Source organism: Zalophus californianus, chromosome 5 (assembly GCF_009762305.2).
Source record: "Zalophus californianus isolate mZalCal1 chromosome 5, mZalCal1.pri.v2, whole genome shotgun sequence".
Taxonomy (NCBI): Eukaryota; Metazoa; Chordata; class Mammalia; order Carnivora; family Otariidae; genus Zalophus; species Zalophus californianus.
The window spans coordinates 25,021,329-25,048,483 of record NC_045599.1 but is presented as its reverse complement, the minus strand read 5'-3'; the positions used below and the strand labels follow the sequence as shown (position 1 = coordinate 25,048,483).

General features: G+C 37.9%; 1 protein-coding gene across 15 annotated transcripts in view; it reads left to right on the top strand.

The window, feature by feature from the left end:
* The window catches only part of RAPGEF6 (Rap guanine nucleotide exchange factor 6), a 197,088-nt gene extending 170,353 nt beyond the window's left edge, over window positions 1–26,735 (top strand). For 9 of the 15 annotated variants that reach the window (XM_035727566.1, XM_035727571.1, XM_035727567.1 and 6 more), the window contains 8 exons: window positions 949–972; window positions 4,424–4,644; window positions 9,138–9,329; window positions 11,769–11,903; window positions 17,429–17,657; window positions 19,489–19,991; window positions 22,213–22,527; window positions 23,191–26,735. In XM_035727566.1, coding sequence (XP_035583459.1) covers window positions 949–972; window positions 4,424–4,644; window positions 9,138–9,329; window positions 11,769–11,903; window positions 17,429–17,657; window positions 19,489–19,991; window positions 22,213–22,527; window positions 23,191–23,216 — 1,645 coding nt within the window. In that variant the 3' untranslated portion in view covers window positions 23,217–26,735. Of the gene's footprint in view, window positions 1–948; window positions 973–4,423; window positions 4,645–9,137; window positions 9,330–11,768; window positions 11,904–14,622; window positions 15,857–17,428; window positions 17,658–19,488; window positions 19,992–22,212; window positions 22,528–23,190 lie in introns of those variants that run through there. The other 6 variants (XM_035727569.1, XM_035727568.1, XM_035727570.1 and 3 more) reach the window with 5 other exon arrangements.
* The last annotated feature ends 420 nt before the right edge of the window (window positions 26,736–27,155 follow it).

The following is a 27,155-nucleotide window of genomic DNA, read 5'->3' as shown; positions in this document are numbered from 1 at the left end:
AAACCTAAGGAGGAAATTAGTAAACTTGGCTGTTTTATGTGGAATGGCCTGGGTTAAGTAGAATATAGTGTAGGGGAAAAGGAAACACTTATAATTAGATTGGACAAATAGAAATGGACTGAATTTTCCTGAATCCGTTTTCTTTGTCAGCCAGTACTGAAAGGTACTCTTTCTTTAAGCAAATAATTGTCCATTTTGTGGTGTATATTATCTAGTGTGGACAAAGTAACCTCTTTTATTCTAACAGTAATCAGTTTGCTGACTGAAAAACAGAGTCTTGGGCCACCTGCAGCTGGAGCTTAGTGGGTGCAGGCCTGGCACACTGAGGCCGGTGGGGAGCAAAAATAAATAAAAATAAACAATCTTTATTTGGTCTAATTGGAGTATAAGGATATGCAGTATTTTATTCTGATGCTATAGTTTTACTTAAGCTTTAAGTCGATTTGCTGGTCAGCATTTCTTGTAAAGTGCCTTGTCAGAAATTTCTGCCATTAGAAATGACATAAATCTTTATGTTCCTTGTAATTTCATCCTGTCACTTAAATGAGTGGCCCAAAACCTTTCAAAAAAATATTCAGAAATTCTCTTCCTTAATTTAAGGTTTCCTTCCCTAAAAACTTTAAATTCACAATTTATAGAAAGTACATGTTTTTTCTTAAGTTTCTTATTACATAAGCGTATGATAAGGATTCAATATTAGAAATATAATTAGCCTAAAAAAATATTTTAAAGAATATTGTGGGTTTGTTGGCCTTCGGTACATATCATAATTCATTTTACCCCTCTGCATTCCATTAAAGTCATTTTACTGTTAACTACCGTTTTTTTCTTGGTAAAATTTTTCTGTTCTATTCTGTCTCCATAGTTTCTCTGACTCTCAACTGTTGTCTTTTTTCTGTGCTTTCCTATTCAAACCCATGCTTCAATGTTTGTGGCTCTTGCTTACAGGAAGAAGAGGTGGCGGAGTCTGGGGTAAGTGTAGAGATGAATGCAACTGAAATGAAGATTGTACGACTCTTAACATATACTGCATCCTGTTCATTAATGCACGCACATAAAATAGCATGCGTTCTATTAACCCTGTCAACCTACATTCCTGACAAATGCCTTCTGCTAACAAGGTGAAAGTAGTGATAGAACTAGCTCCCCCCCCCCTACTTTTCTTTGCCATTGTTGATGTCCCATAAGTCCCTTACAGATTTTAATTTAGCAGGGTCAGTTAAATGATGATGATAGTACATATTTGGTGTGTGCTTGCTATGTGCCATATATTGTTCTAAGCACTTTAAATGAATTACTGAATTCTCCATCCACCCTGTGAGATAAATACTGTTATTCCCATGATGCAGATGGGGAAGATAGACTGGTCTAAATTCTTAGAGCTCACTAATAGTGGATTGAGACCCAGGTAGTCTAATTCCAGAGTCCACGCCATTTTCTTATTCTCAAATGCCATATTTTGGGGTGCCTGGCTGGTTCAGTCAGTAGAGCATGTGACTCTTGATCTCACGGTCAGAGTTCAAGCCCCACATTGGATGTGGAGCCTACTTTTAAAAGTTTCTCTAAATGCCATATTTTATTTTTTAAAAAATGCAATAAAAATGAAGTTTGTTTATAAAAGGTTATGTTACAATTAGTTTTCCAGAAAGAGGCAGCCCTTATCCAAACTATACTATAAAATTCAGTTAGTAGTAAATAATTGAAATAGAAGATGATTTTAATTCATCAGAGCCACTAATACCATGAGGCATAATATAACATTTTTAATAAGAGATTCCCTTTTCTCTCTTAAAACTGTAATACAACCAGGGGTGCCTAGCCAGCTCAGTCTGTAGAATATGCAACTCTTGATCTTGGAGTCGTGACTTCAAGCCCAAGTTGGGAGTAGAGTTGACTTTAAAAAAAAAAAAGCAAAAAAAAAAAAAAACCCCAATACAATCAGAAACTGCCACCTTTTTTTGTTCAGGTATGTTCAGATCTCTGCTTTTACATTGATATCTATTTAGAATCATAGAATGTTTAGGACCTTATAAATCATCTATGTAGCCCTTTCATTTTTAGATGAAGAAAGAGTTGGTTTTTGTGAATGAAGAGTTTTGTTATTTTAAGACTATAGTGAATCATGAAGTTAGTTGCTCTTATTACATGACAGAAAGATTTTTTGTGAGCCACTTAACTTGAACTAGAGTCTTGTCTTATTTGTGATCTTATTTTCTGTTGAAGTTTGGTGAACTTGAATTTCCTTCTACGTTCTCCCTTCTCTTTGTGTTTCTCATGTGTTTTCTTCTGTATTCCACATTTATGTCTTGGTCTTTTCTGGTTCTTCTCACCGAAAATAGAAATTGGTTCCTGGCATTATTATTAGGAAGAAGAATATTGGTCAGTACATCCTAGTGGGAATTTGGGGTGTTGAATGACTTAAGTAACATATTCATTGTTCAGTTTTAGGGTTGCATTGTATGATGCTTTTGCAGATGCTAAGTATTTCTATTCTTACATCATGGTGGTTTTTGTTTTGGAAGGAGTTTAGAAGACATTTTATTGTCATTTATTACCGTGTTATTAGTTATTAGAATTTTGTGTGTCCTAGATTTGTAGACACCATTTTTTATACCAGCAAAGGAAAACTTATTAAAATATTCGTATTAAAATTTGCTCCTAAAAGTTGGCCCTCGATGTTACTGCATTTATTTGAACCTAAGACATCTTCAGTTGTTGGACACACCATTATTTGATGTACCACTAAGAAAAATTACTTCACTGCCTTCTTACCGCTGAATATTTTTTACTTTGTTTATTAAAAGAGCTCTTATGTAAACTTAGATACGTATTTTTATCACATAACACCCTTTTGCATCCATTAAAAGAAAAATGTGAGCAAATGAAATTGGTTTATTTACATCTCAGACTTCTTTGTATTTAGAATATGAGTCTTCTGAGTGACTAGTTTGTGGGAGTTTTTTTTACCCTGCACAGTATTCTCTTTTGTGCCATCAAGTGTGTTGGTAATGCATTATTTCTTAAGCCATTAAAGAAGTAAAAGCTGCTGGTGCTGGACTTTTGGCTTGGGCTTGCAGATACTTAGAGCTAGCCTCCTTTTGACTGCTGCTTTGGGAATGTTGTTGAACTTGTCAGATTCATTCCCTTATAATCATTTGGTTACTGGAGATTGAAAGCGTAATTCACTAATGTCATTGGATTTTCTTCCCAACCATTCTGCAAGTTTTGAAGTTTCTGTGTGTGAAACTAGTGATAACCTTGTCACAGTTTCTGCCTGACCTGTAGCAATCAAAAGTTGATTTCAAACGTAAGGCACATTCTATTCCAAAGATCTTAAAATAGTGAAAGAAAAAAATACTATAACACTTAAAAATTTGTTTCACTTAATTTACCAAGAAAACATTAGGATTCTAGTGTCTTGTTTTAAATAGTATGTGAGCACTGAAGAACAAATTGTTCTATGGTTGTGGTCTATTTAGAATATTTGGGGATTAAAATGAGGGTAATTTAGAAAACCCATAGATAGCTTTATTATTTTGGAATAAAAATCATTTAAGAACCTTGCATTTCTAGCCTCATTAGAAAGGACAAATAGCATTGCATTTCCTGTTTTCCATTGGTTCTTGATGTGGTCATTCTAGAGTGAGGTTTACCAAAAAGAGGAGAGTTGGGAGAAGCGTTAGCTTGTTTGAATTGTAATTTCTGCCTGGCTTGCAGTTCCATCACAGAGGCATTGCAAGGAAAGGTCCCAAGTCCCAGATAGTCAGTCCTAGATCCACATATTGCTTAATCCATTCGTGTGTGAATGGAAGATTGAGTAGCTTTCTATTGTACTTCTGGTCTCTAACTATATTGAATTGAGTATAAATGCTCATTTTTCCTATTGGTTGTTCTTTTCGAATTTTGGCCAAGATCCGCTTACTGGTAAAATTGGCTAGCATACTCAGAGTGGGCCTGCTATAGACAGGAATGGTGATGGCTGTGGTATGCTCAAAGCAGCACAAACAAGCAGAGCTGCTCTTGAAGCTCCTGGTGCAGAGATCTGGCTGAGGATGCACTTGTGACACATGCTCTTGCCATATCTTCAGAGTGCGGATGGCCTCTGAGCCAGTTTACTTGTCATAGTTTTGCCGTGGGTTGCATAGGCACAAACAGATCTGATGGAATTCATTGCTTTGGGTGGGGAAAGGGGAGATTGTTATCTTATTCTTTTGAATTCTACACTTTGCGGAACTTTGCGGAATCTTAAAACTCAGAACATAGCCATGTGTGCCATATTACTTTGCATTAATGCTCTTCATCTTTTAACTCATTTGCATCAGCATGCAATAGCATTAACAGAACAAAATTCTTTTAATCTTCAGTCTGCCATGTGTAATTCTTATCTTTACTGCCGCTCATTGTGATCTCCATCTCCCTACAGGTCACTGAGTCAAGGCAGCACAAACTCGAACATGCTGGATGTTCAAGGAGGTGCACACAAAAAAAGGGCACGTCGCAGCTCTCTACTTAATGCCAAGAAGCTATACGAGGATGCCCAGATGGCAAGAAAAGTGAAGCAGTATCTTTCCAGTCTGGATGTAGACACAGATGAGGAAAAGTTTCAGATGATGTCATTGCAGTGGGAACCTGCCTATGGTACCTGTACGTACAAGATTTCACTTAATGTAAAAGAGAACAGAATAGAAGTTTATTTCTCTAGAGTTAAGCTGAAGTCCCATGAAAATTAACTTTCACTCACAAAAGATTTCTGATATACCCCAAGCATCAAGTGATCTCTTAACCAGATACTGAATACCATCCATTCTTAATGATTACCCTGTGCAGGAAATTGAGAGATAAAGAGTTCTTCTTTAAAAAATCATTATAAAGTCTTCTTACAAGAACTGGAACATTATAGAGGAGCCCTTCTGTTTGAGAACATTTTTACCTTCACCACTAAATGAAGAATAAAAATAAGTGAAATTTTTACCTTCTTTAAATCTCACAGATAATATAACTTACCAACTAGAAAATCCAAGAAATTTAATTAAAACCCTTAGGGAGGGTCGCCTGGGTGGCTCAGTCAGTTAAGCACCTGCCTTTGGCTCAGGTCATGAACCCAGGGTCCTGGGATTGAGCCCCGTGTCGGGCTCCCTGCTCATTGGGGAGCCTGCTTCTCTCTCTCCTGCTCCCCCTGCTTGTGTGTGTGTGTGCTATCCCTCCCTCCCTCCCTCCCTCTCTCTCTTTCTCTCTCTCAAATAAATAAAATCTTTTAAAAAAAAAAAAACCCTCAGAGATCATAGGTGTCAGTAACTCAGGTAAAACAAGGAAAGTCAGGCGCATTCTAATATTGATGTGTTGGAGAAAAGAAGAGCCTATTCTCAGTTTTTTTTTTTTTTAAGTTACGTGCAGGTTTCCCCCACTATTCCTAAGTGGAGCGTTCCTATGAAACCTTTCATAAGCCAAAATGACATAAAGGGAAGAAGCAATTACCATGAATTTATATGAAAAAAAATTCGAGTGTTTCCAAACCCCCCAAAATAACCTCTTTTAAGCTTTTCTGATACCTTAAGACATACCTAGCTAATGGATGCACAAAGTAAATCTGGATAAAGCACAGATGTGCACAGACCCAGTTGAAAGCTATGATGGTTTGATACTCAGGTGCTGAATATAGTTTCTGGGAAAATAGCTTGTTGATTTTACTCTGCATGGTGTTCACACTGTGTCTATAAGCAAGAATCCTCTTTAAATTTCTTGTGGCTAAAAAAAAAAAAATGAAATCTTGCCATTTGCAACAATGTGGATGGAACTAGAGGGTATTATGCTAAGCGAAATAAGTCAGTCAGAGAAGGACAATTATATGATCTCACTCATATGTGGAATTTGAGAAACAAGGCAGAGGATCATAGGGGAAGAGAGGAAAAAAATGAAACGACGAAACCAGAAAGGGAAACAAACCATAAAAGACTCAATCTCAGGAAACAAACTGAGGGTTGCTGGAGTGGAGTGGGGTGGGAGGGATGGGGTGGGGTGGCTGGGTGATGGACATTGGGGAGGGTGTGTGCAGTGGTGAGCGTGGTGAATGGTGTAAGACTGATGAATCACAGACAAGTACCCCTGAAACAAACAATACATTATATGTTAATAAAAAAAAAAATTTCTTGTGGCTCGTGAAAACTGGTATTGACACAGGTGTTTCATAAAAGTGAAATGGCATAATGCAGACTTCTAAAAGCTGAGAATACCTGTACAAACAACAGAATATTATATGTGTCTGGGCCGAGGAAATGATGAGTTACAAAAGCAGAAATCAAAAATGGTAAAAGACACTGTGACAACCAAAAAAGATGACTAAATTATAAGTGGATATTATTTTATGCATATATATAATTAAATGTTATGCCAATAAAAATTCCAATAGGATGTCTAGAACTTGATACAACTATTGACAGAAATATAGCTGGGGGAAGTTCACATTTTCTGTTTCTGTATTCCTAATTGATAGGCGGAAATGGTAGTCATCATGGGCTGACCCAGAGTAGAAAAGAGAAAGTGGACATAAAACCACATACTGATTTAAAAATTTCAGATATGACAGTGGATTTTAAAGTACAAAGTAACAAGTATTCGGTAAATGTTATTATAAAAACAGTACCTTGGACACTTCTACCCATAGGAATAGAGTATGATGGAACAAACACTTTCTGTAAAGGATGAAGACAGAGTTTGAGTGTCATTTATTACTTTTTGAGCAAGGTTCTCTTCATTCTAGATCTCTCGTTTGCCTGAGCGTGTAAAATTTAAGGATTGACAGTATGTTTTATCTCTGTGATTCTACGTCAATCCTATTAAATTAGGAGAAAGAAGTAATAAAACCTAGTAATCATTGAGAGCTTTCTGTATACAGCAACCATGCTAGGCACTTCACACACATTGCTATTTACTCCTTACAGCTACGTGTCAGGTGTCCAGTATTGGGGTTGTTATTCCTTTGAGATAATGCACCCAAAAATCTGTTTATATAAAGATGTTGCAGAATGTATTCCGATGAAAAATCATGCAGATACTAAAATGCTCGAGAATAGTCAAGCACACTGTTTCCTTATCAATACAAGGAATAGTACATGGCCATTAAAAATAGTAGACATATGTAGAGTTTGAAGGTAATGTAGGAAAATTTTTTACTACCTGTGACCTATTAAGAAGAGTGTCAGCCATGTGAAAATGGTACATGTAAGGAGTAAAGACTGAAAAAGTGTACAGAATCTTAAAATTCATGTTTTACTGTTCAAAGCCCATATACATAATTAATTTATTAAAGTACTCTGACCCTGCTTTGCATGATCATCGAAATTATTTTTCCCCAAGTAACTCAACATAGACCCTCATCATTTTACAGTTATGGAACACAGTTTAACCTTTCATCAGACAGAAGCAGAAATAATGTTTATTTTATCTTTTGTTTTCATTATCTGCTTTTTTTGTTCCCTAAATCTGATTTGGGATATTCAAGAGCATAAAAATCTCTTCTGCGCCTGGCTCATTGTTAAAATGTGGGGCCCAGAATGTTTCCACATACCTACTCTGCATCCATTCTCTCTCTCGCCCTCCCTCCCTCACACACACACACCTGCATACTTTTCTTACACCCATCTAGACTTACCTGTCTTATAACACTAAATGGTGTCCTTTACCACATATTTAATACTGATTTAAAATGAGTAAACCTGTAGGACTTTTAAGTTTTGTGAGTTTAATTCAGTGTGTATTCCTTTAATTTGATTTGAGAGTCTTTACTTGATTTCTGTTGCATAAATGATTTTTAAGCATTTAAATATTTTTAATCATTTTTCAAATGATTTTTAAATCCCAAGCCTATACAGTAGTAGATTGCTGAGAAAAATTTTAGAATTTTGTTCTTCCTAATAAATCAGTATATATTTGGTTGGGTTTGGGCAGTCATCTATATTTAAAGTGGTCTCTTGGGTTTTTTTCTTTGTACTACAGCAGTTAAAATAAGATGTCGGTTGAGAGTTGATTAGTATTAAGAGAAGGGGGAAGGTGTATTTCATGGCTTGAACCCAAAGGTGAGATAATTGCCTAGATTCAAGCATTTGAGGAGTCACTGCACATTATTGCACAGAAGTCCCTTTGTTTTGACTTCTGAGATGTTTCCTAATTCTTAACACTCAAAATACACTCTAGGCCCTCATAATAAAAGCATGATAGATAACTCTTATAGCTGTGCTGGGTCTTGTTAAACGTGCTAATTTGGCTTTTATCTTGATGTTAAAAACAAATACATCATGGAGTACTGAGATTGGACCTGTGTTGAAACCACAATAACTGAAGAATTAAAAGTTCTTTCCTCTGGACTACCGTATTGATTTTATACAAAGGTGGCAGCTTTTTGTTTCTTAAGTCAGAGTTCTCCGTTTTTAATTCTGACATTTATTGTCAAATACTCTAACCATGAATTTATAAAACAGTTCTCTGGTATTCCTGTATGTAACTATTGAAACAATTTCACTTGCTCAGCAAATACCCATAGTGGTGAGCAAGATACGCAATCCTTACTCTCATGTTAGTTAAGAGCCTGGTTAGGGGGACACATTAATGGATGAATCGCACAGGTAACTGAATTGTTAGAATTATCAGTGCTGTGAAGAAAAGGTACAGGATGACTTGAGAAAATAAGGGATCTCATCTAGTTGCTGCAGAGTGTGTGGTATTAGGGAGGCAAATATTGGCCTGATGCTAATCTTGCAGGATCTAATAGGCCATAATACTTACATGAAGTTATTTTTAGGAAGATTAATCTGTTGTATCTTTTGTGTTAAAAAATAGATGGTTTTGGGCGCCTGGGTGGCTCAGTTGGTTAAGCGACCGCCTTCGGCTCAGGTCATGATCCTGGAGTCCCGGGATCGAGTCCCACATCGGGCTCCCCGCTCAGCGGGGAGTCTGTTTCTCCCTCTGACCCTCCCCCCTCTCATGCTCTCTCTCTCTCTCTCTCTCTCTCATTCTCTCTCTCAAATAAAAAATAATCTTTAAAAAAAAATAGATGGTTTTAATGCAGTCATTTATTATTGTCACTGGTAATAACCTTCCCTTAAAAAGCACACAGTTACATATTTCTTACTCTGTTCTATTAGTGACCAAGAATTTAAGTGATAAAAAATCAGCCAAATCATCAGAAATGTCTCCAGTGCCTATGAGATCGGCAGGCCAAACAGCTAAAGCACATTTGCATCAGCCCCACAGAGTAAGCCAGGTGCTCCAAGTGCCAGCTGTTAATTTGCACCCGATCAGGAAGAAGGGACAAGCCAAAGACCCTACCGCATTGAGTGAGTATTCACCATTATTAGTGCATCGATTTAATTAAAATCTCTAGGGGAGTTAGACTGAAAAATCCTTGCAAATGTAAATGCTCAGATGAGCTAGTGTAGTTTGTATAATTTAATCATCACTCATGAATTTAAAAAGGTTTCAGTTTGCGTGTAGGTCTGTTGACAGCGTTAAATGCTGGTATTGGAATTTCTGTAGTCACATCAACAGAAAAACTTATAGCACTACACTGAGGTACCAAGAGTTTACTGCATTCAGAGGTGCATGGCACAGTTATCTAATGCACATGCGCCCTATGAGAATGAGGTTGCTTATTCTAAAAATATATATTGTTTTTTCATTAATGATCACTTCTGAAAAACTTAGGAGACAAGAAGAGATTGTAAAGTGTATAAAGAATAGCCCGTGTTTTTTTCCTGCACCTTTGTTAGGCCATGTGGAAGGGAAGCTAGATTCAGTTTGGTTCCTAACATTATTACTTAGCCCCCTGTATTATATTTAGGACATATTTAGTAGAAGTCTGTGAGTTTAATTATTTGATTTTGTTTTAGAGCCAAAGTTGAATAAGAAAGGGTCCTCTCCCTTGCCAGATTTTCACTCTGATGCTATAGACATACAAACCGGTAATATAAGTATAATGTGTTTGTTTTTATGCCAGGGATATGTACATATAAAAACGTATTAAAAAAAACAAAACAAAAGATGGGAAGCTTTTAGGGTCACACAGAGCTAAGTATAGAGCTTCAGAGGTGACTTTTTGGAGGTAACGCCTAAGCAGTCTTAAGGTTGATTAGGATGGAGGTAATTAGGCAGAGATGGCAGAGAAATCGCTTCAGGCAGAAGAATAGCTTGGGATCTACAAGGAGCTATGGGCATTGTGCTGCCTCTGAGTGCAGAGCTGCAGAAAGTGTTGAGAGAATAATAATTAAAGCTACTACCTACAGAGCACCCTCTGAATGCCAGACACGATTCTGAGTGTTTTTACTAGGTTTGTTATGTTCATTTAATCTTCACAATAACCCTGTAAGGTACCTAATACTCTCATTCTACTGAGGAAACATAGAGGTTCTCAGTAACTTACACACTTACACACCAGGGAGTAATGGAGCTGGGAGTTAGGCCCAGGCTAACAGACTCTAAAGTCCTTGCTTTTAATCCTCATATTAAACAACCTCCCAGGATGACGAGAAGTGAGGTCCTAGGCATGCTGAAATTGTAACATGGCGTGCCAAAGGAGAGTTGTCAGTGGGTAGCTGTTGCAGAGATCTGAGCAGGGGAAGGTTATGGTCTATTTTATATTGGAGAGGGACTATAGTAGGGAGTGCAGTAAGATTTCAGACAGAGAGTCCAATGGAAAGCTGATGTAATAATTAACTGAAAGTTGCTCAGAGCCTGAACTAGTTTGATGGTTATGGAAATGAAGAGGTAATTAGATGCAAAATTGGTGAAGTCTATCAAGTTGCTGGTTAGGAGTACGAAATGAGACAAATCCTGATCTGGCTTCTTACTTGGATGTCATCACCCAAAAGGTAGTATTACTTGTTCCAAATAGCCCTTTTTTCTGCTTGGTGTAATATGGCTGTTATTTATATGCTGAATACGCTTATATTAAAATAGCACTTAATTAAGAGTAGTGTGAGTATACTGTGATTTAAATGTCTTCAGTGTGAAAGGGCTGCTTGCTACTATGACAAAGGCCCATCAAAGTTGGGCTCACTTTACTGATTAAAAGAGTGTCAGTAGCTCTTGGACATCTCCTAAAGAAGATAAATACAAAAGTGTCAGGGTGGTGAAACCATTGCTAAGTTTGACGCATGCTATATAGGACCAGCAGTTGGACAAGAGTAAAGATAGAACTTTGCAGCATGTTTCCAGGGGGTTCCATACTCTTTTCCCATAAATTCATGATTGTTTCTGTTGTCTACTTTTCTCCTGTAGTGTGAATTTAGTGCTCTTGAAAAGGGCTGGCCTGGCAGCCCTGCAGCCTCCTCTGTGCCCCCACAGCACAGCTGCACCCCAGGTAGTGACAGTGCCAACATCCCCACACTGCCTCCGCCACGTGCCTCGCCCTGACTTGGAGAGGCCACCTCTAGAGGGCAGCCTTCTCTGTTAAGACTTGCAACAAAACAAGTGTGTCATTTGTGGGGGCTGGGACACTAAGACTGTTAACTCAGTTTTCCTTACACCACAAAACAAACAACAGAGAACTATTATAATCTGGTTCGTGCTGACTAGCTGAATTGGAACAAATAACCTGGAGGTGAGAATCTTTGTATGCCATTAGCCAGTCATGTAGTCCCTGTTTGTTTGTCATTTATACATTTCAGTTAACTACTCTAGCCATTGTGTTCATGGCTTTAGTTACGTAGTACTTCAGGCCACTACAGATATTTTAATTGTGAAGTGATGCTTATTTGCTTCTTGGGTTTTATTTTTAGATACAAATTTACCTCAGAAAGTTTTAGGAACAACTGAAGAAACAAGTGGTAAGAAACATCCAGAAGATACTATCTCTGTGGCATCATCTTTACATTCTAGTCCTCCTGCATCTCCTCAAGGTTCCCCTCGCAAAGGTAAGATGTAACAGTCTAAGCTCATCCTGATTACACCAAACAACACTTGGTGGCACATAATTTGCTTTTCAATCTATAGTGATAATAGAAAGTGAAGAAACATGTAACTCCTAATACTTGTTGGACTTACATGTTTTAGATTGCATTATTCAGATGCTTTCCAGGTATTGTGCATCATATAACCAGGACTCTTGTATTCAAAGTGTGACCCTTTGTCAGTGGACAAGCATAGATAAGAATGAAGGCAATAGTCACAGTTGTTTCATTCTCTGCAGATTCTTGATGTTGTTACACAAATTTCCAATTACTTAAATGTTTCTATGGAGTATTTTAAAATAAGAATTTCTACAAGAAACTGGTTTTAACCAACTACAAAATTTAGGGAAAGAAATGTTTAGGTTGATACATTACTTTTTTTAGTAATGGAGTATTATTACCTTTAGTAATCAGGATTTAAAATAATCTATACTCCTATGAATTTTATATCATACATAGGACCTCTTGAGGTAAAATACCTGAAATCTGTCTTGCTCATTGACCTATGTTTTCATAATTGAGAATGAAGCCTTTGTCTTGACTAGTAGTGTGCATGCAAATGCCATTTCATGGTAGCTGCACGTGTAGCATTTTAAAGGGTGTGTATATTTCTTACATTGGCCCCTCCACACTTTGTTAGCCTGGTTTAAAAAAAAAAAAAATGCTTTAGTTCCGACCTCATCTTCACAGATGTAAAAGAAAATTAATGTGTTTAAATAATCACAATACAGGAGGGCACATGGGGTTGGCAAAGACAACCTTATGAATTCTAGCAGGAAGGAGAAACTTCCAGAGCTTTCCTTAGCTCTCATGTTCTGAGTTTCATCTCAGTTTTGAGGGTTCCTTTTTATTCGCTGCCACATTTGTGGCAGTGATGTGGTAAATGATGTCAGACCTGAGTTTGAATTTTGACTCTGTTCCCCACTATAGTTGTGTAACTACGCCCAACTGATTTCTAAGGTCAGGTTTCCTGTCTGTAAGATGAGACAAAGACCAACTCTTTTAGGGGCCTCATACAAAATTAAAGGAAATAATACTTATAAAACCTAATAGATGAGAAGTATTTAGTAAATTGAGGTGTGTTGTCTTTTTCCCTGCTGCCACCCCAGGGTAACATAGCTTCATTGAACCTGCCCTGTCCCCCTTCACATAGCTAAGACTAGCTAGAATTTTCATTCAAATTTTACTAAGAAAAGAGTAGTAGAAATTAAATAGGTCATATAAGCAGTAAATATTAACAGGTATGATTATATAACACAGGTTTCTGATCTTGTGGTATGTAGCTCATATATGATTTTGTGAGGCATGCGGATCTGTTTCATCTCTTTCCTGTCTGCATGATCCTATCTGAAGTGTCCCTTATCAGATCTCAGAGGGGGATCCTGTCACACACATGGTCCTGATGAACAGTGGCCGCATGCTCTTAGCACTCTATCAAGAACACCTTTACACGGTCCACACCTTTTGGAAGCTGTTTAGAGGTCCCATTATAGACAATTCTCTAACCAGGAAACTAGTTGAATTGGATGTGGTGTTCTTGCCTGAATGTGACTTATGAGAAGAAGAATTTCCCCATTGCTCTCATTCCCAAAGGAAAATCCACCCCCACCACTAGAATCGAGAAGTCTTTTTGCCATTTTGACTTTCATCATGTGGTCAACAATTGACTTTGACATTCATAGCTTCAGGAGACTGGCATAAACATGTTTAGGATCCTTAGAAACCTGAAGAAATTATTTTCTTTAAAACTTTTTTATTGTTCTTACATATGTCCTTTCAAAACCCCACCAGCTATTATATTTCCTTTTATTTTCCATAGACATGATTTTGCCAGTAGTCTGTAACTGAACAAAAATATTTTTTTTTTAAAGATTTTATTTATTTATTTGACAGAGACACAGTGAGAGAGGGAACACAAGCAGGGGGAGTGGGAGAGGGAGAAGCAGGCTCATGACCTGAGCCCCAGGCAGACACTTAACGACTGAGCCACCCATGTGCCCTCCAAAATATTATTAAACTAAGAGTACATTATTAGGTTCTTGCTGAACTTCAGAATTCTGTTTCCTAACACTTAAGGAAATAAGCCTATCTTCATGTTTTTCATAAGGGGAATTTAAATAAGCAAGAACTTTTTTTTTTTGAAATAAGAACTTTAAAAAAATGAGACATCAGGCAGCCTTAACCTTCATCTTCCCCTGTGCTAACAGAAGGCAACCTTTCCCCTTAGAGATAAACAGGATCAGAAATTGTGCTTTATAAATATTTACATTTTATTTACTATTTATGTGTCCTGTATGGTTTTTACCAAGCTTTTTCTTAGTAGAATCTGCCTGAAAATTCTAGACATAGTAATTTTTGAGAAATAATTCTGGTTACCTCATACTCTTGTCATATTTTTCCTTATGACAAGCTTCATTTACTTTCAACAATATTTTATTACCAGCTTATTCTGATTAAGGTAATTTTTCTCCTGTGTTCTGTCTTGCAATGACTGCAGTGTTTATGCTATATAGTAGACTCTCTGTGCTTTAAAAAATACGTTACTAGATTTCAATTTTTCCAATATTGTCAAAATGTTTGAATTTTTTAATAGTGAAATGTTCTATAATAGAAACCAGGCTAATTGTGATTAACTGGAAAGAATTAATTGACCATGACAGGGTTTTTGCATCTCTCCCTCCAGTTGGCAGTATCCTATCTGATCTCAGCATCCTGCTGCGCCTCTCAGGGCCTTCCTCATCCCCTCCCCGTGAGTCCAGCACCAAGATCAGTGGCCAGAACTGCCCCGGAATAGGTGGGGTTTACTTGCAAAAGAAAATCCTTCAGATTACCAGGAGCACAGCCAAGAGAACAGACAGGACCGAGAAGGCCACTGAGGAGAATAGAGACAGGACAAGTTGTGAGAACACAGCCAGAAAAAGAATGACATCCCTGTTTAGAAGATTTAGGGAAAGAACTCTTTCAAGGGAGAGACTAGCCAACAGCAAAAAAGAGGACGCAAATCACCATCAAGCTACAGAAAGCTGTGAGAAAGTGAAGGATGTTAGAAGCAACATCAAAGATGAGAAAGGGAGTGACATCTTCAATTCAAATAGCGGAGGCAACCGTAACATTTTAAACTGCTTTAAACTGCGATTCAAGTCTAAAAGGAGAAAGACAATCTGACGGAGATCCTTACTTAATTTTAGTGTTAAACTTGTTTTCATTTATTAATGTAAATGTAGCTTAAGTTATTTATCAAAGTTTAGGCAGACAACTTAGTGTAAAATACGATTTATAGGCATTTTATGATTAGTGTTAAAGGTACTCTAGCAACAAAGTCGTATTTATTTAAAGTGCCTTATTTGTACATGTTATTTTACTAATGTGAGTAAAATTTATACTCTTGTTTTCTGTAGTTGGCTTTATTTCCTGCTGATAGCGGCTGGGTCTGTGAATGAAATAAGTAGAGGTACTTTTTAGAAATCAGTATTTACTTTTGCATTAGAACCCCCAGTAATGATCTGATCACCACCTTTGCTTTAGAGAATTTTATTGCTCTTATTACTCCAACTACTTTACAAGCTAAAGGAAAAAGAAGGCAAGAAACTGTATCTTGTCCACATATACTTTTTATTTCATTTGCTTTTCATATAAATCTCTGATTCAGACAGGAAAAGGAGATAGTCTGACATAGCAAATGAAAAATCATTTGGAAATTTGTTAAAAATACAATTACTGTGTTCTACCACGAACCTCATAAATTCAAATTGCCAGAAAGAGGCCCAAGAATATATGTACTAGTAACCTTTCCAGGTCATTCTTAGAATTGATTGTAATTGAGAAACACTGATCTAACAGACATAGGGATGTAATTTTTTTATTATGTTAATCACCATACATTACATCATTAGTTTTGGATGTAGTATTCCATGATTCATTGTTTGGGTATAACACCCAGTGTTCCATGCAGTACGTGCCCTCTTTAATACCCATCACCAGGTTGACCCATCCCCCAACCCCCCTCCCCTCTAGGACCCTCAGTTTGTTTCTCAGAGTCCATAGTCTCTCATGGTTTGTCTCCCCCTCTGATTTAATTTTAAAACAGTAAAGCAAGTGTATGCCCCAGGTTAAAAGAGCAAAGATTTTTTTTCTTTCAAGGAAGAATTTTTATATTTTGTTTTTGTTTTTAATTTACCAAATCCATTTTCTTGGTCCTCTTGAAAATTGACCAATCACCTCCTAAATAGGGCACTGAGAAATGGCAATGTTGAGAAGATCAAAACCCTGGCTTATCTCAACTTGTCCTGTGCCTGAGGGCCCCATAAGCCACAGAGAAATAACCCGTATTCTGGCTCTTCATTTTTCTCACTGATATAGTTACTGGGACTACTTAATGTGGTTAGTGTTCAACAAATTTTTTCTTTGATGACTTGAGTTACATGTGTATATAAAGCCTATAGTTTTTCTTAATGAGATTTTTCAGGATTGTCCTAATGGTCATTTACCTATGAACCTCATTTTTCCACTGAAAAGGAAAATAATTGTTTGCTTCTTTGAGACCTACTCCTTGTTGGGATTACTATGGCATTTCCTTTTATTTCTAAATAAGTTTGCTTTTCTAACAGTTATCAAAATAGACATTATGTACATTTAACTGTCATGCTGCAGATTTATTTTTAGATGCTTCTACATCATTCCATCTCCACCCATTTATTCCAGAGAATGGAAAAGAAAATCTCTCTTGCCGTATGTGCTGTGCAGTAAATCATAGAACAATTTAAAACAGGCAGATGCTGTTATTTTCATGACACATGTTTATAAATGTGTCAGTTCTGCTGTTTAATGCAATATTCTGTAAAGTTGGTGAAGAAAAAGGAAACCAGGTATAAGATCAAATCTATAGCTGACACAGTTTATTTAAAAATATGAAAATAATTGCTTTCAACTTGGGGCAAGACTCCTTAGGTGACATAAGCAGAATATCTGAGGTAAGTATATGTAGTGTAAAAAGCAAAAATACTACTCTTTCTCTGGAGTCTTGACTCCTTCACCCACCCTTACCTCAAGGTGGTATCCTAGACACTCAGATCAGGCCATGAAATATTTATGTTAATCCAAGAAGGGGGCACAGCATTAAAAAGAAGTTGAGAAACTCAAGATGTCTGCTTTTTAATATTTTGAAATACATTTAATGCCTTCTTATTTTATTAAATGTTTGTAGCTATGTGAGAGCCCAGGGCAGATATACATTTGGACTAGTTTCCTAAGTAATACTGGATTTCGACTTCGTATTGCTTGAATTTGGAGTCGGGTTGGTACAGTTTAGGTAGATGGATGAGTGGATATGTAGGGGAGTGGGTTTAGGAAATTGGCATCATTATATCTACACAGATGGAAAATGAGATTGCTGCTTACTCTTTTTTGTTTTTCTTCATCCTCTCCCTGACCACATACCCCCTCCCTGATTCCTTGTTTTGTAGTTTAATCACTTGTTTTCTCTTGTTCAGGTTATACACTTATACCGTCAGCTAAATCTGACAACTTGTCTGACTCCAGCCATAGTGAAATTTCTTCACGATCCAGCATCGTGAGCAATTGTTCTGTTGACTCCATGTCTACAGCTCTGCAGGATGAACGGTGTTCTTCACAGGTTGTGGCGGTCCCTGAGTCCACTGGGCCTTTGGAAAAGACAGAACACTCCTCAGGGATAGGAGATCATACTCAACTTGGCCCTGGGTAAATATAGTTGCCCCTGTTCATACCACAAAACCCAAGCCAAGTGGCCACTCACTGCAAACTGCGCTCCCCAACTTGCCCTTAGATGATATCCCTGTCCCCGTGTGGTGGTTGCAAGGGGATCCATAAAATAATATGAGGGCCAAGCATGCATCTTCTGTCTTGAGTATGCAAATAAGTGCTAGTTTGAAAGATGAATGGGTGTTCATTTTTAAAGTATTTACTGAATTTAAGTGACTTTCGGGCATCTGGGTGGCTCAGATGGTTGAGCATTTGCCTTCAACTCAGGTCGTGTTCCCAAAGTCCTGGAATTGAGTCCCGCATTGAGCTCCCTGCTCAGTGGGGAACCTGCTTCTCTCTGTGCCTCTGCCCCCCCTGCCCCGTGTCTCTCGTGAATTAATAAAATCTTTGAAAAAAGAAAAAAAATGAATTTAAGTAACTTTCTGTCATGTATGTTTTCAATTTAATAAGAGCTCACAGTGAATGTGCTATTAGGAGGATGTGGTTCTTGTGTTGTGGCTATTAAGTTAGAGAATGCTCAAAAAGATTGTGTAATGGGAGGTGTTCCCAGTGCTGTACCCATTGTAGACAGGTTGGGGGAGTAGGGGTCAGTCCCTGATCTGAAAGTGTGATTTAGGGAGTAAGAATTATCAGCTAGCAGAAGTCCACAAAGTTTTTTGGTTTTTGTTTTTCTTAACTGTATTTTTCTATTTAGAATCAGGCAATATGGAAATCTTTGAGAAAATTGATTCTAAAATGGTTGTTAAATCTGGTATTCTTTAATATGAAAAAATTAGGATAGAGTGAAGTATTAGCAAATTTGTAAAGGTTTTTAAACTATGATTTTCTAGACCAAGGGTCAGCCAACTTTCTCTAAAAGTTAAATAATACCAGACTTTGCAGGTCATGAATTCCATGTTGCAACTGCTGAACCCTACCGTTTTTGCTCTGGAACAGCCTTAGACAGTACAACTCATAAACAAATGGGCATTCTGTGTCCCAATAAAACTTTACTTACAAAAATAGACTAAGGGTCAGATTTGGCCTTGGGCTGTAGTTTGCCCACACCTGCTTTAAATTGTAAATGAAAGGTTTGTAAGCTTTTTTTTTGTTGGGGGGGCCGGTGGGGGACGAGGAGGGTAAAGGGCTGATCGTAAACATTTCGGGCTTTGCAGAGTACATTTTTCTCACTCTCAAATTCTTTGGAATATTTTCGTTTTGTTTAAACTCTTTAAAATGTAAAATACCATGCTTTGCTCCATACATGCCATTCCTCCATATCATACCATTGGCTGAATTTGGCCCCTGAGCCCTAATTTGGGGGCCCCTGCTATAAATAATAACATTCATTTTACGGTTGTTAGTTGGTTGGAGAGGTTACTGTTTACTTGGCACTGTATTAGGCTAACCTCAGAGTTACATTGAAAAACCAAACATGGTTGAGAACAGGTAGTTGAGAATTCTTTATTCTGTATTCATGTAGAGTCTAGCAATATGTTGATCAAGAACGAAAACGTATACTTAATTTTTTTCATTTCAAACCTCATTTTTCATTTTCATTTAAAATCAATTCAGGAAAAATTTCTGAGGTAACTTAGCTTAAGTATTTGAGTTTCTTCCATCTATATTTCTAGCTAAGTATGAACATTAATAGGAGTGGAGATTAATTGATTACAGTGTCATTTTTTTTTTCACAAGATTATTTTGGCATTGAACACTTATGATGCATGTTTTGTAGTCTTTTGTAGGCAGTAATACTTGGATTGGACAGAAGAAGGTTTTTCCAGTAAGCCAGTAAATTACTTTTAATTGTGTATCCCCAATTTTTTAGGTGGACTTTGTCAAAGCCATCTCTCGTCAAGAGTTTAGCTGTCTCCTCTTCTTTGAGTAATGAAGAGATTTCTCATGAACACGTCATTTTAGAAGCAGCGGATAGTGGTCGTGGAAGTTGGACTTCCTGTTCAAGTAGCTCCCATGACAACTTCCAAAGCCTTCCAAACCCAAAAGGCTGGGATTTTTTGAACTCTTATCGACATACCCATTTGGATGGCCCCATTGCTGAAGTTGAACCCCCTGACTGTGAGCCCTATTCCTGCCCTAAAGGCTGTTCTAGAACTTGTGGTCAGTGTAAAGGAAACCTAGAGGCTAATCAGATGAGACAGAGTTGGGCCTCCTCCAGTTCTCTGTCTGATACACATGAACCAAACTATGGGACAGTTAAACGGAGAGTGTTGGAGAGCATCGCACCTGAGTCCTCTGAAGGCTTGGACCCCAAGGATGGCACTGACCCAGTTTACAAAACTGTTACTTCAAGTACAGAAAAGGGCCTGATTGGTAAGTTCTTTGTTCCCTGTCGTATCTGTGGAATTTAGAGATTAAGTGGCAAAAAGTGGCATTGGGATATCTTGGCCCAAAATTTTACTCTTGGAAATATTTCTTCTCTCACTCCAGCCTCTCTTCCTGCCCTCCACAAACAAATTATTTTCAAAAAGTTGATGATTTATCAAGGGTTTGGGGGCAGGTATTCAAGCCTATTAAAATGAAAGGGCTGGTATGAAGGTAATTAATTAAGGTAACAGTTTCATTTGTGTTTTGTTTTTGAGATCTCTTTGGTTTCATTGAGGAAAGATTGTATTACCATGCAGTCCTAACGAAGGGATTATTCTCTTTGTCACCTCATAAATTGTTTGGACCACAATTGCTGTGTATACATGGTAGAAACTTTGAATCTGACATTTTTAAGTAATAAAAGTGAGGAAAATTGTGATAAAAAAGGAAGTCCAAAATATTTTTCAGTATACCGTCCTAGCACACGTCCATGGGTATGCCAACTCCTGTTGTAGGTTCCATTCTGACCACACACAGCTTTTTTGTTGTATGTATCCTTTTAGTATTTAGCCATCAAGTACATTTTTTTCATTTCTTCATTGAATTACATAAATATTTAGATATAATAGCCCCTGCTTTTCTATTTATATGGAATGACTGTACTTTGAATCAACTGTATAACATATTCATGAAGTCAATTTAAATTACTAAAAATGTGAAATATGTGCTGATTTTTATAGCACATTTATAGTACATTTTTACTTGTCAAGTTGCGTTATAGATTGGGGTTTTTAGCTTGTTGATTTTTTTCCAAGGATTTTTTTATTAAATCCTTCTGGGTAACTGCTATATGGGTATCTAAACATGTGTATGCAAGGATATGAAATTAATCTCCTGTCCAATTAGGAAACTAGATTTTTAAAAATCTTTGATTTCATTTATAGATGACTCTGGGCTTAAATTCTTCATTCTTGTCTTACTGGTCTTGCTGACTTCTCCATCCTGTCCCTGCCCCATCCTCTCAGGTGGGGAATGGAAATCGTTTAGTAGGACCTTGATACTCCATTGCAGATTTTGCTGGTACAGTTGTAGAAGTTTCAGTATGGACAAACCTGGTTGTCTAAAAAAGGAGTTAACATTAGAATTATCATTGGTCCTTTTTTTTTTTTTTAAAGATTTTATTTATTTGACAGAGAGAGACACAGCGAGAGAGGGAACACAAGCAGGGGGAGTGGGAGAGGGAGAAGCAGGCTTCCCGCTGAGCAGGGAGCCCGACGCGGGGCTCGATCCCAGGACCCTGGGATCATGACCTGAGCCGAAGGCAGACGCTTAACGACCGAGCCACCCAGGCGCCCCATCAGTGGTCCTTCTTAATTTATTCTGCCCATATGTAGGTAGTGTTTGTGTTTTAAAAGTTACATCAATCAGCAAGGTCATCAGAGCCTTTTGTCCCTTAGGTCCTGGGAATTGGTCTAATTTCATGGAACTTCCGCTTTCTTGAACCTATTTCTGAAGCTTTTTGAAACTTTGCCTTTGTCTCATGGTCTACAAATGCAGGGAAAAGGATTTTAAGTCATTTTTTTTTTTAAAGTCACAATTATTTTGAATGTGAACTGAAAATCACAGAAACTTAAGATGGATTTCCTAAAATTATGGCTATTTTTTTTTTCTTTTTCACTTGGTCACAGATCAGAAGTTAGCAGTAGGTCCCTTGAAGGAATCAGGTCTTCTGTACCCGGGAAGTTCATGTTGTTGATATGGCAGGACCGACAGGTAGTTTCCGCAGGAGTACCGTAAAGCAATGGTTCATGTCTCAGGGACAGGGTGGACGGTCCAGATGTCATTTCTGCTAAAATCCTCCCAGTCAGCAGAACATAGAATGTCTCTGACCATGTCGTCCCCAGGGCTGGTGTCCTTGAAGAGCCAGGCGGCCGTCTCTGAATTGGGGGGGCTCCACTGCAGAGGAGAACTTGTCACCGTGCCCCTTCTTTCAACTCTCTGTCACTCTAGTTTTGTTTATAAGACCTAATGTGATTTATGTGTTTGAAAAACAAGTTTAAATATTAAGTTTTAAATATTATATTTTTAATCTGCTGTCACTGTATTCAAATATATTTGTTTAGTCTATTTTTGAGTTCTCTTTTGTCATTGTAATAAGTTTCAGTATGTTTTTTTTTCATTTCTTACATTTTCCATTAACATTTCCATTGCTTGTTTTTCATGCCAGTGTACTGTGTCACCTCACCCAAGAAGGAGGATAGGTATAGGGAGCCACCTCCCACTCCTCCAGGATACATGGGGATTTCTTTAGCGGACCTAAAGGAAGGACCCTACCTACACCTAAAACCTCCAGATTATAGTGTGGCAGTGCAGAGGTCAAAGATGATGCATGACAGCCTCTCTAGACGGCCACCAGCTTCCCTCGGTAGCAGCCCCGTGGCCTGTGTTCCATCGAGGATTGTAACTCAGCCTCAGAGGCATATTTTGCAGCCGTCCAATCCTAAACTAGCAGATGTGACTGATGCAGATAGCGAAGCAGATGGTATGTTGACAAACTACCTTAATGGGTCTTAAATGAATTGCTGAATACATGAATTGGTGTTTACTCTGTTATTTCATATAGTCATTAATGTTTACTTTTAAATACCTTAGCAATCTCTGTTAAAAAAAAAAAAAAATCCCTCAGTATGATGGTATATATCTTAAATGGAGTAACCTGCATATTTCTGTGTGCCCAGTACCCTTCTTCCTGCTCACATAGGGTCGTCTTCTATCTGACCAACAGCAGCTCAGTCTGATACAGTCATTTTGAGAGGAGGCACTTGACCTTAGCGGAGCTGCGTCTTACGTTAAGGCATGAAAACTTCAAAGTGCCTCATTACCTGAAATCATGCTGTTGGCATAGCTCCTCTTACCAGTGGAACTCTTGACTGACTGCAGCTGGGGCAACTTTATTAAAAATAAATGAAATTCTATCCCTTCAAGCAGTAATGAAGCGACAAGGAAGCGGGTAGGGCATTGCCGTCTGTCAGTCCACAGTGCCGTCAGCACTCATAATGTTGTAATAAAATCTGGGCCTTGATGGGGTATTTGAGAGGATTTCTTTGTTGAGAGTGACTAATTTTCTAAGCAGGTGACTAGATTTTAAGTTGATCTTTATTAATAAGCCTCATCTACCACTTAATGGTGTCCTTACTGTTTTCAGAAAATGAACAGGTCTCAGCTGTGTAACCTTTGGAGGACCTGCTTGAAGTTTACCGAAAGCCATCGAGGAAGGAGTGGGCAGAAGCGCCTCATGATTCCGCAGGCCGTTGTTGCCAACGAACAGCTTGCCGCCGCTGCTGACCCAGAGGTCTCTTTCCCTGTACTCTGAGCGATGACCTAGCCCCAAATGATGCTTCCTCTTATTGAATCCTTGCAGATGCAGAGTTTCCTCAGCTATGGATGTTGTGCCTGGAAACCAGTCTTCACTTCGCACACCAGACCTGCCTTGGGACCACAGTTACTAGAACAGGTTCAAACTCAGAGTCCTCCCTATGTATATCAGTATAGATTTTTCTTTAACAAGTTATTTTTAAGATAGTAGTTTAGTAGTTTTTCCAAGCCATAGCTTGGGTTAACGGACAAATTCAAAAATGTCTGCCAGTACCAAGGATATTCTTGTGTATTTGAAAAGTAACTTATTATTTGAAGTTTTGTGGTTTTCTTTGTTTTGGGGAGCTGTCATTAGCGGATGTTTATGTTTGAGGCCATTAAACTGTCTCTGGTCTGACCAGACTGAAGTCATCTTTACAGGATGATACACTTAATCTGTATAGAGATGAACTTGATCTGTAGCACCAGTGCAATGTAGGGTCGATCTCCATTTGAGTGGGATAGGAAGCCATTTGTGGTTGAGGAGTTAGGAAGGAAGATACTGCAGTCAGCTGATTTGGAAGGCCAAATGAAGCTGCCATGGGTTTTCTTATCGGTCCTTTGGGACAGGGAGGCTGTGATTGGGTGGGTAGCCACCCTCATCTCCAAAGAATGAAATTTTATCTTAACACGTATACCAGTCCTTTCTGAAGTGAAAGTCATGCTGCGTCTAACTTAAAGTATAAATCCATTAAGTAGAAAATGAGTTCAGGAGAGTTCTGCAGAAACCCAAAACAAAAATTTTTCACTGCTCAAATGTGGAATTCTTTTTTAAAAAGGAAATGTAATTATTGGTGTGTAACCATGGAAATGAATTCATCTGCATGTATGTTCTGCAGCCGCCCCTGCACCCCATCTCAGCATGAGGCTGTGTTCAACCCTGAACAACCCTGCAGCCCCCAGCTGCCAGCAAGAAAGCTCATGAGCACACCGAGGTGATAAGTGGTTGAAAATTTTAGGGGGGACAGAGGAGTTGGGAAATGATTCTCTCTTGGTTCTCAGTTTAGCCCTTGAGAGTAAAGAGATACATATTTTTAACAGTCTGTTGGGCATGGCGCTCCCAAATATTTAATTAAAATTTCAGTAACTGTTTACTGGATGACCTAGACTTTCCATATTTTTACTAATTACAGTGTTTTCTATATCTTAAGTTTAAACTTAATTATTTTTTAATGTAAATGTAAGTGAGAGCTTAATAAACTTCTGTGATGACTACCAAAAAAAAAAAAGAAAGAAAAAAAAAGCCAAAGCCATTCATGTGCACTACCCAGATTAACATGGAGCCAAGATGGGTTTACTTCTGAATGGTTGTCCATATGTGAATTTATAGGATTTAGCTGGTTTGTGATTTCCCTTTTCAAGAGTTTGTTCTCATTTTTCCCTAGCTGTCTCTTCCCTCTCTTTCTCCCTGTCCCCTTCATTTTTTTTTTTATAGTAGGCTCCACGCCCTACATGGGGCTTGAACTTGTGACCCTGAGATAGAGTCACGTGTACCAGCTGAGCCAGCTAGGCGCCCACCCTGCCCCTCATCCCCTTCATTTTAAAATCGTAAATTATTTCCAAGTGGTCAATGGCACTAGTTTGTCTTTTCCATCAAAATGACTCTCTCTTCATTTTAGGAAAAATAGCTTATCTGAAAAATTCCTTTGGGGAAAAAAAAAAAAAAACATGAATTTGAAACTTAAAGCCTTAAAAATCCACCCTCCTGGTGTGTTAGAGTGAGGCTAGTTGGCTCTATAGCTTTCTTGTTCCATTGACATGGAAAATGGCCTGGATCAAAAGTCCTGGTTTGAAAGTCACACTGTAGTGATTTAACCTATAAACACTGGTCCTCTGATAACAAAAAAATGTCCCTTCACTGATTGACATAGTAGTGTTTTCATGTCCAGGGCAAAACAAAGAAAATGAAAGATACTTCTGTTATAATCCCCTTTTTTGTCAAGTTTGGGTATTCTATTTTATATCCATTACCCCAGAAAAAATGTGCTGTTTGCACAATATCTGTTTATTTGCAGGTGTTTGAAATCAAATGGGAGCCTTACCTGTCTTTGTCCTTAATGGTGTTGAGAATATCTTGCACAGATTCAGAGGATGTGATTTTGACTGCACCTTGTAGCTGCCTTTGTTTTCCTCTAGCTCCAACTGTGAGTGTTGGGGTAAGCCGATCACAGTGATCAGGAACTAAAGCCAAATGCATTGTAGTTTGATCTGTGTGTATCCCCTAAAAACTCGTGGAATTGTGATTTTTATATCTGAATTCTAATTTAGGGTACATTTCTGCCTTCTCTTAGTTTGTTACATGACTAGAACAAGAGAAGCCTTAACCTGTATTTGCTCCAGTTCTAAGCCCCCATTTTTGTTTTTGTTTTTATTATAAATTTATAACTTTATTGAAGAGACTAGTGCCCTCATCCCACCTCAACTCTGAATCCGTCAGGACTTCCTGAAGCAGTAAATCCACAGTGCAAAGTTTTGCCAGATAAGTTTCAACAAAACAGTTTTGTTCATAATGAAAGATTTGGTCAATTAGTAAATCCACTATATACTTCCATAAAGATTTATTTTAAGTAGTAGATTCTTCCTCCAAATGATTACTTTGAATCTGATCTTTGGGGAGGAAAAAGTCTTAACTGGTTTCTCATGAGGGTGATAAGTCACACTGTGGTCATCAGTATAACCTCCTTGAGCATCTCCCAGGCCGGAAATGTGGCAGTAATCAGGATTTCCAAGAACAAACCTAATTTTTATAAAGTGTTCTCTTCCCTATAAAAAGAAGAGGAGAAAGCGTTTCCTTGTATACTTAAAACAATGATAATTGTTATTCTGATATATTTTGTTTCTAAAAAATGTGATATTAAAGTAGATGTATCCCTTTAGCATTAACCTTAAAGGCTAGAACCAAGGGATGAATCTTCAAAAAAATGTCACAGTACCTTTTCAAATTTAAACTTGAACCCCAGTTCATCTTTAGCTTTTGTTGTGCTTTTTTAAGGCTTCTTTATTTTTGATACACAGAATGCAGTTGTACTTGGTCTTTTAAAATTGAAATGTGAGCTTATCAGAAAAAAACAAAACTGCACAGTTGTAATAATCAAATGCAACTATACTGCACAATTCAGTGATTGTAAAGTATCCTGTAACGAGCAATGTTTGTCTCCTATTTTTTGATACCTCTTAAACTTATGTCTTTTAGAAAGACAGTGCCTCTGTATGCTTTTTGTATTTTTACTGAGTGTAAATATTTGTTATATTTTTGGTTAAGAGAATGTAAAAGTACCATTTATTATTATCATATCTACTAATACATTGGTGGAATCAATAAAGGATCTACATTAACTTTCTCTGCTCTTTATTTCATACACAGATAAAATAATTACACCCAGTCACTCAAGAGGGCCAGTGTGGGGCTAGCATTGGTGTGAAGGCCTTATTTTTTAGGTCCCCAGAGAAATAGGAATGATCCAATTATTTTCGACTTTGTAGTGTCTATAAAATACCTAATCTCTTTTTTGGGGTTTTAAAAAGTGTGTTTGATGACAAACCAAATAACACCGGCTAATCCACATTTGGGCTTGTTTGTCTCTCAGAACAGGAAAGCCCAGGGGCTGACCGAGTGCACAGTGCTCTCGGGGACTTGGGGCGGCATTTACACCGCCCGACATCACCTGGGCCTCACAGGAAGGGCAGAGGGGAAAAGGGGCAAATGTGTGTCCCTTTTTATAGCAAAACGGCAGCTTTTCCAGAAGCTGCACTTAA